Consider the following 11,454-nt stretch of genomic DNA (forward strand, 5'->3'; position numbering starts at 1 on the left):
ATGGTGGTTCTCTTCCGAGGGAATTGCGGCCTTTCCAAATGTATATCCCACTACATGGTTGCCATGGCAATGGCAGATCTCCTGGTGATGATGTTCTGTGTAATCGGGTATCATTTCGTCATGTACCAGTTTCCAACATCCTTCCTGTCCTACACATCGGCTTGTAAGGTCGTCCTGTACTTCACGTCGACCAGCCTACAAACCTCGGTCTGGTGCACTGTCCTGTTCACAGGCGATCGGTTTGTAGCAATCTGTTGTCAGAAGCTTAAAGTGAAATATTGCACAGTGAGGACAGCTGTTGCCGGCATTATAACCGTGCTGGTCCTGCTGCATTTACAGAGCGTCCCGTATCTATTTCAGTATAAACCTGTGTATGTAATTAACGGTATTCAATGGGGCTGTCAGCCGAGCTCATGGTTCATGACGTCTCCTGTGGGAGTCACATTCTCCTTTCTGCAGAGTATTTTAACGGTTATAATACCTTTTTCTCTGATAGCCCTGTTTAACTGTCTGACAGTGAGGCGCATTTTATTAGCCAGTAAAGTGCGCCGCGGACTGCGCGGTCACAACAGTCAAACACAGAAGGATCCGGAGATGGAAAGCCGCCGGAAATCCATCATTTTACTCTTTAGTGTGTCCGGCAGTTTCATTCTGTTGTGGCTGCCGGTCACTGTGAGCTTTCTGACCACCCGACTCACAGGAACCGCGCATTACGACGGCGATTACACCGACTCTGCCTATGTCGCCACTGAAGCCGGCTACATGCTCATGTACCTGAGTTCCTGCACGAACAGCTGCATTTATACAGCGACCCAGGCTCAGTTTAGAGAAGAAATGCGGCGGGTGTTAAAATCTCCTTGGACTTTGTTTTTAATATTGATTAATAAACGCAGTTAAAGCAAAGCACATGTTCCTAAAGGTCAAAAGTTCATTAACAACTAATTCTCCGCATCGGGCATCCGCCATTGGGTCGCGATGTGCATCTGGGTTTTATGTGTTTAATATTATGGGTCTCGCTATTAAATTGACTTGAAATAAAATAACACTCAACTCCATTTCCGTGCAGGAGCGCCCTTGACAGCGTGACGTCATCAACAATATCGGTATCCGATCACTCAGTTGATTTCATTCACTCGCTCCGTTTCACATCTGCTTTGACACTCAGGGCTCATCTGGCCGCAGGGTAACTCGGGTAAAGCTGGAGCAATCGCAATGACTTTTACACTGGCAGTGGAGATTCGCTGCGGTCAACGCTCTGACAGAGCCACCTTCTTGTAAATTGCAGCGGGGGATCAATATTGCATAGGTTCTGCCCCAAGTCGACTATGGCGAATTATGTTAATCCCCAGAGCCATAATACATCCCGAATCCCTCGCTTCCTTCGTTAACCAAGGGCTATCCAGACACTTTTCCATTATTTTATTGTCACCTCCATCCAGCACGTCTGCTGTAGACATCACCACGCGCACGGGGTGAAAAGAGAATGTCTTCAGATCTGTGTATGCATGTGCCTGTAGTTTCAGCCACTGTTGACGTAGGAAAAGACAAAGCTGTTGGCTATCTGTACAATATACACCTCCTCCTAATTGAAAACTTCTACAAGGAATCTTCACTTCATTTTCTATTTGGAAGAATCAAACTTCTCCTTATTGTTTATCCCCTTCCCCATAGTCCAAGAAACAATCTGGTGAATTTTGATCTACCATCGCTCAGTTCTTACCAAATCCTTCACATGGCGTGGGAATCAGAATTGCACCCGCAACACTGGGCAAAGAAAGGATGTCTTCAGATCTGTGTATGCATGTGCCTGTAGTGTTAGCTACTACTGACGTAGGAAAAGACAAAGTTGTTGGCTATCTGCACAATATACACCTCCTCATAATTGTATAAACTTCTACAAGGACCCTTCAATTTATTTTCTATATCAATCAATCAAACTTCTCCTTATAGTTTATTCCCTTCCCCACAGTCCAGAAACGATCTGGTGAATTTTGATCTACCATCGCTCAAAGCCTTGTTAGACAATGCGAGTATAAAAAGAACCCCTTGCGACCCTACAAAGGTCTGTATGTCCTCCCAGAATTTTATTTCACGAAGTGCATTAAGTCACAAATTGTTTCACATACTGTTTTGCAAACAATAAAGGACCCAACAGCAAATCTACACTCGCCGCTTATTGCTGGCGTCCGGGAAGAGAGAGACACACGCACACTATCATTTGCATCCATTTACCGAGCTAACTAGTTTGCTATTGTAACTAGTTTGACAGCTCATCTCGGCGTCCCTGTATCTGCCATGGAAGCCTTCTTAGAAACATTACTGAAGTCCATCCAAACTCCCTCTACCTTCCTGCTTCGTTAAATTGCCGAGATTATTCCTTTAAGATCACAGTCATATTTCTGAGACATGACGTCCCAGTCACAAGACACCACTACTAATTATTCGCTTAGATGAACTACCTTCCGGGCTGTATATACATCAATTTTGTTAACCGGAATTTTCCCCCATGACATTCCCACGCCGATATAAAGAGAACTGATCTCAATATTCAAGAAATGAAGTGATAAGGGGAGCGATGTGGAATCGGTGAAGACGGGAGAAAAATACATTTATGAGCCACAAATTGTAAACCGAGTTTAGGGGATAAATTGAAGACAGATGTTTGCATGACTAACGGCACAGCTTAATCGAGAACGCTGAGTTTATAATTTTATGCACTTGTATGGAAATCACTCCAAAGTCCCGTCCAAATCAGTCCCATGATCCCAGAGTTCAGTGCTCTTTCAGTCATTCCCGCTTGGCCCTCCCTTCACCGCGGACATCCATCCTTCAGCTACCTGACGTGAAAAATCCGCAGTAACATCCGCCCGCTCAGTAGCCTGTCTTTTCCTTCCATTGTTGTGCACTGTCTCAGTGGAAAACTGGGCGAGATACGCTTCCTGACAAAAACTCACCACCAAAATTCTCCAAGCCATATGATAAAGGACACGTAACTGAAAGCGTTCCAGGAAAACGAAACGGGGCAAATAGAGCATAGCCTACTGGGTAATAACTGAGAAAACACTGTGAACATTAGAGGAAATCCGGATAGACTTGTGAAATACGAGGAGAAGCTATTCCTTAATGAGACATTATCATGGCTAATATTTTCCCACGAAGAAGTTTTTCCTTTTTCCGCATCTAATCTCATCGATTTATATATATAAAGAGAATATTATGAAGTATTTCAAAGATTGAGCTTCCGTGGAACCTCGGGTGAAATGTTGCAAACTTACACTACATTTGCTGAAGGGTATTCTCCCCGTCACAGTTCCAACTTATCCCGTTTCCTGTCTCCTCACCTCGGGAAAATTCCCTCTGTGTACTTTCTTTTGTATCCTGTCTTCAGTGTGGAAAAGTTTGATTCAGTTCATTTCTGAGTCTTGTATTCACTCCATGGTTCTCCTCAGCCCCGCCCTCCTGCATCCATTCCACACCATCATACTTCTCATTTGAAGCTATATTCCATTCTTACAGTCTCCATGCCTCTGCTGTACTTTTCCAATATTGGAAGTTTCTCCACAAGGGTTTCTCTGAAGTTCCGTCCCTCTGCCAATGAAGAGAAATTCCTTTCTTCGTCTCAATTATTTCCTCTGCATGTTCTCTCCACACCGCTTCCGAATTCAGCACGGTGAGATTGATCTGGTCTTCATGCTCTTCAATTTCTCTTCAGGTTGGAACTAATGTAGAACTTCTCTGTCACTCAGGCACTGGGTCCTCGGTCAACGTGAAAGCTCACACCACCTTCCGAACGTCGCTCGCAACCCATTTCGAACAAACGGCTCTACCAACAGATCCTATGCCTCAGCCGCTTCTCTACAGCGTCATCTCTCCCCATCCCCCGCAGAACAAAACCCAAACTTAGTGTCCCTCCCCAGAGAAACTTCCCCTTAATTCAACCATCCGAATTGGATGGTGCACATGTCTCCTCATCTCTTACGTTCAACCACAAGCCAAACAAGCTGAAAACAAGCTGCTTTCACAGAACAGCCAATATGAAACACGTGCAGTATAACAGTAAAACTAGGAACCGGGGCATTGCACTCTCCACACAACAAAATAGTCATGCCCTCATGACTTGGAAATAATTTGTCATCTCAGGTTAATAACACCTCTTCCAATGGAATTTCGTGACGTCAGCAGCTCCAATCCATTTGTAAACTGTAGTGACATATCTCCCGAGTGGGATATTCGTAGCACTCTGTTTCCCTGGTGCTACATAGGCAAGCATACCGGGGGGTCTCCTGATTCTTTGAGACCTCCTTGTCCCATCAACTATTCCTTCAGTTTCAGACACTCATTGGGACACCTCTGGTGTACATCTCGAGGCTTCCCCCGGTCTGTCACTCGTGCCTTCCTGCAAACCGGATCCCTCTGCTCAGCTTCATCCCCAGTTACACTGGAGCCTACACCCCCTTCCTGATCCAGCTGCAAGCCTGTCTGAGCACTGCCAATCCTCCCCACCACACCCAGGATACCTGCCTCCGTTTGGGGAAGGTTGGGAATCTCTTCCTCAGATTTTGGGTAGTTGGCGAAAGGCAGCATATCTCACAACCCCTTTTCCTCGTCCTCCGAGTCCTTCTGTCTCTCCATGGCGCCGCAGAGTCCTCTTACCAGGTGCAGGGACCAGGTCAAGCTCTGGGTTAACACGCACCTCTTGCTCCAAAGGTACAGGGTGCTTCTGATGCAGAATCCTGATAGTGCGTAACTTCCAGCTGTGAGCCAACGTTTGCTTCCCAGGTAGCCCCAGATTCTTTATGAGTACTCGGTCTCCAGGCATGCATTAGGAGAACCTTACTTTTTCACATACCTCCTCTTATTTCTTTGATTCTGCTTTGTAGCCGAGACCTCAGCTAATTCATAAGCCTTATTCAGCTCCCTTCTCATATCGGACACATACTTCAGGTAAGTCCTCTGCGATAGATCTTCCTTGCCAGTCTCAAAACAGAGGTTGACGGGCAAACTTTCCTCGCGCCCAAACCCTACCATAACTTCCCTGTCTCACCGGAACGTACCGAAGGAGAACTCCACAACTAACAAACTCTACCCCATCTACACCATTTGTTCTAGGGAGATGCCAATTGATATTAAAATTTCCCACCATGAAAACTGTTATTTTTATACCTTTCCACGATCTGTTTCCCTATCTGCTCCTCGATATCCCTGTTACTACTGGGCGGCCTATAAAAAACACCCAGTACAGTTATTTGACCCCTTCCTGTTCCTAACGTCCACCACCGAGTGTCCGTAGACAATCACTTCATGACGTCCACCTTTTCTGCAGCCTTGACACTATCTCTGGTCAACAGTGCCACGCCCCACCTCTTTTGCCTCGCTCCCTGTCCTTTCTGTAACATCTAAAACCCGGTACGTTCCTGCCCTTGAGCCATCCAAGTCTCTGTAATGACCACTACAACGTAGCTCCAAGTTCTGATCCATGCCCTAAGCAAAACCGCTTCGTTCATAATACCCCTTGCGTATCACAGCAACATTATTTTCCGGTGATCCATTATCAAAGCTTACCTCCCTTTCACTCTGTATAACTGAAAATTAATTTTGGTATTCTGCTTTATATTATCGGATAGTCTGTCCCCATATTTCATCTTTTCCCTTATTATTGCTTCGTAGCTGCCTTTTGTTGGAATTTAGAAGCTTCCCAATCATCCAAATTCCGACTTACTTACCTGACATTCTGCCATTTCATTAGCTATTATGTAATCCTTTACTTCCCATATCAGCCACGGTTTCCTGCCACATCCATTTGGGAACTTCTTCCTCTGCGGGGCATATCTATCGTGCGCTTTGAGAACTATTCCCAGTAACTTCAGTCATGTCTCTCCTGTCATCCCCGCCAGTATCTCTCTGCAATCTACCCAGGCAAGCTCCTCTCTTATGCCTTTGAAATTCCCTTTATTTCGTTTCCAGACAGATACAATGTGAGTCATGCTTCTCCCTCTCAAATTGCAGCATCATTTCAGTCTCATTATGATTCCTGACTCCTAAATGTACCCTCTCATTCAGCTCTTTCCTGTATTCCCTGCCCTTTTGAATTCTGCCTCTAGTGTGCAATTTAACTCTTCAAGCTGCACGCAGGTGTACCAAATTATTGGCTTGTCCTTGCGTGCACTCATGTTACATCAATCATCTACTTGTAATCCGACAGGCCCATCCTCAACTCTACCATACTGGTTCACAACCCCTGCCATATTAGTTTCAACCACTCCCCACAATTCTAGTAATCACCCCCACAAGAATATTGGTCCCACTGGGATTCGTGTATTACTCGTTCTTTTTGTGCAGATCATGCCTGCCCCAGAAGAGGTCCCAATGATCAGAAATCAAAATCTTTTGCCCCGCTTCAAGTCATTAGCTACACATTTGTCTGGCAACTCGTTCTATCCCTATCTTCAATGTCTCGAGGTATAGGGAGCAATTCCTAGATTACTATCCTTGAGGAAATGGTTCTTAGTTCTTTCCTAACTAGTCGTATTCCTTTCTCATGTTCTCCTGTCTTTATCTAGCTATGTCGCTGTTTCCATCATGTACCAGGACTTCTGACTGCTCACCCTCCCTTTTCAGGATGTTGGTCATGCTCTTCGCTGAGTATTTTCTAAATGTAGATCAATAGAAAAATCGAGGAGAAAAGGGACTTGTACGTCCTTGTGCAGGTTTCCCGAAAGTTTAATTTGCAGTTCATGTCTGGTGGGCAAGGCAAATGCGATGTTAGCATTCATTTCGAGGAGACAAGAACATAAAGAAAAGGAAGAATGTAAATTTGAGACTTTTGAAAGGAATGGAGAGGCCTTACAAACGACAGTGGAGGCCAGGTCATTAAGGTAAAGGCTAAGATTCTTGATTACTCAGGGAATGAAAAGAATCGGAGAGATGGATGTAGATGAGGGATTTAGCGTAGATATATCAGCCATGGTGAAATGGGAAATCGATGGGTCTAATGGACAAGTTCTGCCTCTATATCTTATGGTCCGATACTCTAAATTTGGGTGAATAAATATTCACTTTCAAATAAGATATCCCTTCGATCCTTGCAGGAAGTTAATTCAGACATTGCAGGCGCCTTGGCAGAAGTATTTAGGATGTCTAAGCCACGGGTGAGGTGCGAGGGGTTAGCTTCCATATTTGAAGAAAGTCTCTGACGATAAGCCGGGGAGGCAGGTGAACCTGACGTCTGTCGTTGTTAACTTATTGGAAGACATTCTAAAGGACAGAATACATAAGTCTTTGTATTTCAATGGCAATATTTCAAACTGGGATTGCAGATGACACCAAGTTTCAGAGTGTGATCGGACAGCGAGATAGTTCATCAGAACATGGGGCGTGAGTGGAGCAGCTGGATATGGGGGTTTGGACACGTTGCCAATGGAGTGTCATGCAGACAGTTGTGAGGTGTTGCACTTTCCCAGGAAGTACCAGGCTAGGGAGGGAACTTCTTCAATCCGAGGGCAGTGTGTGTGTGGAATGAGTTGCCAGAGGAAGTGGTGAATGCAGGTTTAATTGCAATATTGAGCAGAGACTTGGACAGATATACAAATGGGAGGAGTATCACAGGCAATAGTCCTATTGCAGGTCACTGAGGCTAGGCCGGAAAACAGGTTGTCAAAGTTTGGAAGAACCAGCCATTCTGCTTATGTGTGTGGTGTTCGATAAATCTACATCCTATCCGTAAGAACGACTGCAGTAAATTCCCTACCTCTGAATGGAGTCCAGCTTTGCCAGGATTATTCATCCCCTTTCTTAAACAATAGAATATCATTCATCGTCGTTTTTCTGAGATGTTGTTCATGGCTCAAGAGAACACAAATATATCCATCAAGTCCCTGTAATCTCATCTCTTGCCCCTCTCAATAATCTGTGATGTATCACACCAGGCTTCTGGGAATGATTCACTTTATAGCTCTTTAAGAGACCAAACACTAACTCTTTAGTGGATAAGTTCAGGATAGGAAAGGGTTAGTTATAAACACTTACAGCAGGGCAAAGAACCTTCAGCTCTGTGGCCACATGACTGAGATGTAAATTCAAACAAATTCTTGCCCGACAGGAGGTGGGAGAAACGGAGGCGAGTCGGACTATTTTGCGGGGCACCTGCTCGTCATGCAATAGGTAGGCAGAAGGGCCATTGCCATTGCGGAAAGGGAACGGTCTCGTCTAAAACGTCCACTCTCTTCCTGTCAATTGATGCTGCCTGTCCTGAATAGTTTCTTTAAATGCTGCATTCAGTTCATCATATACAAGGAATATTTTCTGCTGGAAGTCTCCAGATGAGATTTCCTGTATTGTGAGGTCTTGCCAGATTGGTCAGTGTGTTCTACAGCGTTGATCTACAGATGGATCCTCGGACAGGAGTTCATAAATCACTGAAAGTAGCTGCACAGGATGATGGGTAGCGGTCACGAGTAGTCGAGGCACTGAGTTCCAGTGTGAGGTAGTTACTCCGCACTTTAATGGATCTCTAGTTTAATCGCACCTGAACTGTTGCAATTAAATTATAGAAAAAACGTTATGGAGGTTTTGGACGGTGGTATACAAGGTTATTGCCTAGATAATGAGAAATCAGACAGTTTTTGGATTTTCTCAGCGGCAGCTGTTGAACTGAGGTTGTGGGGTGGGGAGGCGCCTAGCCATCTGGGAGTTGTAATTATATTTCCTTTGCTCCTATTTCGCTCCTCAACTCTGTTCCTCAGCCACAACAAACACCACCCGAAGAGACTAACCGCGGGCTGGCGACCACCGACCGAAGCAAATCGATGTACTCCACAAAGGCAAGGGAGCAGAAGTGGTTGTGCTGAGTTTGGGGCAGATTTGCACGCGGCCTGTCGTAGCTCAGATCCACGTTTTCCCCAGTTGTCAGGGACTGAGATGCCTGTCGACAAATATGAATTCATACGACGGTTAGTTCATATGAACATCAGTCAGGGAGAGTGATCTTGTACACAGATAAACAAAACGATGATAGTTTCTTCTCTTCCCAGTTGGAGAAGAGACTATGAAATCAATGGATCTATGTCGGCATGACAGTTCTCTTACACATGGTGCTTTACAGCTGGATAAAATAAAGTTTGTGATGTTTAGAACCGACCTGGTGAATTCTGCTGCTCAGTCGTCACATCAAACTGTGGAAATTGAAAGTATTATGAAACCTGCAGAAAAGTATCTTGTTATAACTGATGTTATGTGGGAAGCTGTAAATGAAGCTCTGAAGCGTGCGGGGTCTGAATCCCAGTCGACATTATGGGATTAAAATATTGCAGTGGTACGCGAGAAGCCCGATTTCCAATGTTCCATAGTTTAAAAAACATTATATCTGACTTGCGGAATCCTCCCGATGTTATATGTATTCAGGAATCCTGGTTCTCGCCACGAAATTCAATATTCATAATAATTCTGATACAGTTAGAGATCCAGCTTTAGTTTTGAACATATTGGCTGTCGTGAGCATGTTGGACGTTATGGGTGATGAAAGATCCGGGAGTGACATTTGCCTGTCTTTATAAGCCGTTGTTTAGATTTATATCAGGGTCAGAAGCCACGGTGAGAACGTGATTTTTTTGTTGAAGCAAATTGGGAGGAGTTTAAAGCTTTATGTGATCAGCGTCGGTCAGGGCTGAAGGTTGAGTTTGATGTCGATTTTTACAATGAAATGGAATTTCACATTATTAATCCAACAGTATCGAAGGTGGTTCCTATTAAAAGGGAATTCATGGGAGAAAGGCTGCACCATGGTGGACTGAAGAATGCATAGAAACAATTAGGGACAGAATTAAAGAGTTCAGGCAAGTTAAGAACTACCAGTGACCTTATCAACAATAAAAAAGGCTACAGGCTGTGCTGAGGAAAGTGTTGAAGACTGTGAAAAGTGTTTACTGGAGGGCATATTGAGATTATTCTGGAAGGGATATTAAATTTAGGGAACTTTGGCTAATGATTAAAGGAAATGTGGAGTACGGTTCGTAATGATCCTGATATTTCAGTACTGATTGATGAGGCTAACATGATTGCTACTCAAATAGAGAATGTTGAGTTATTGGCTGTGTCATTTGCCGCGATTCATAAACAAGATAATTTAAGCGAAGAGGTTAAAAATGCAGTGCGCACACTGGTGTGTTGGCAGTCAGGTGTAGCAATGATAGTATCAGTGGTTAAGTTGTCCATGTGTGAATTTAAGAGGGCTATTATTAATGCAGGTCGGACGTCTCCAGGAAAGGATGATATATGTTAGTGTATGATTAGACATAAGAAATCAAACTCTCTTGAGCTAATATTAATATTTTTGATTAATATTTGAATGTTAGGCAATCTTTCTTCCTCGTGAAAAATGGAAAAACTTCAATAGTAGGGAAATAAATTTGTGCCGAGAAAATTTACACGGACTGTTTGCTGGGACTTGATGTTCGAAACACGATGGGACATTTCATTGATGTATACAGTGTGATGTGTGTTATACAGTTCAGGAAAATGCAGACAATCCTTGTCCAATGTGTTTGTGTAAGACCCGTGCTGGGGATAAGTAATAAAACGACAGCAGTTTGCTAGCTGGCGTCTGACACCCAAATACAGAGAGAAGTCACAGAGATACACAAAAACGAACAAAAGCGCCTACACACACACACACACACACACACACACACACACACACACACACACACACACACACACACACACACACACACACACACACACACACACACACACACACACACACACACACACACACACACACCTACACGTTCCAATCTAATCTGCCTCGGCAGCTCTCCGTAAGTGACCTAATTTACTCCAATATTTTGTGTCTGGCAAATGGTTCCTTTGAACTGCATTTGGAAACACATTTAATCGGCAGGTCACCCGAAGGTTCAGTGACGTTAATTAGGACAAATTGAACCTCACAGATGTTCTATAATTATTTCACGCAATCACTTACAATCTGTCAGCATGGGGATTGCACTTGACTGCCGTAATTATCGTGTAAATAACTTAAAAATCTCTAATTTTAAATCTGTTGAAATCTGTCCCTTTGGAGTTGCTGAATGGTATTAAAAACCTCAGGCATGTGCTGCCTCAGTATAACATTCCGAGTGATCGTCTGTAGCACGGGAACAAATGACTATACAGAGAAAATGTCTACAATTTTGGATACGTACTTGAGTGTGGAGAAAATATTGTACCTGCTCATTGTCGTCATTGGCGTTCCTGGTGAGTCAGCAGAGCAACTCTCGTTCGGTATTTCTGTGTGCTAGCCACTGTGAATCTGTTCATGACCATTTTGCACGCTGCTAAATTTCTGACCGTTGTACAAATATATATCAGTGATAACAATCCTGTCAGTTCAACTTTCTGAATTTTCATATTTAATGACAGAGCAAAACTGAATCTCTGTCTCTGCACTTTTTTATATAT

The 11,454-nt window shown here is 43.9% G+C and overlaps 1 protein-coding gene across 1 annotated transcript; it reads left to right on the forward strand.

The window, feature by feature from the left end:
- On the forward strand, positions 1-897 carry LOC140723264 (probable G-protein coupled receptor 139). Its single transcript, XM_073037875.1, has one exon. The coding sequence runs from the start codon at positions 1-3 to the stop codon at positions 895-897; it is 897 nt and encodes a 298-aa protein (XP_072893976.1).
- The last annotated feature ends 10,557 nt before the right edge of the window (positions 898-11,454 follow it).

The sequence above is a fragment of the Hemitrygon akajei genome, unplaced genomic scaffold, assembly GCF_048418815.1.
Source record: "Hemitrygon akajei unplaced genomic scaffold, sHemAka1.3 Scf000106, whole genome shotgun sequence".
Taxonomy (NCBI): domain Eukaryota; kingdom Metazoa; phylum Chordata; class Chondrichthyes; order Myliobatiformes; family Dasyatidae; genus Hemitrygon; species Hemitrygon akajei.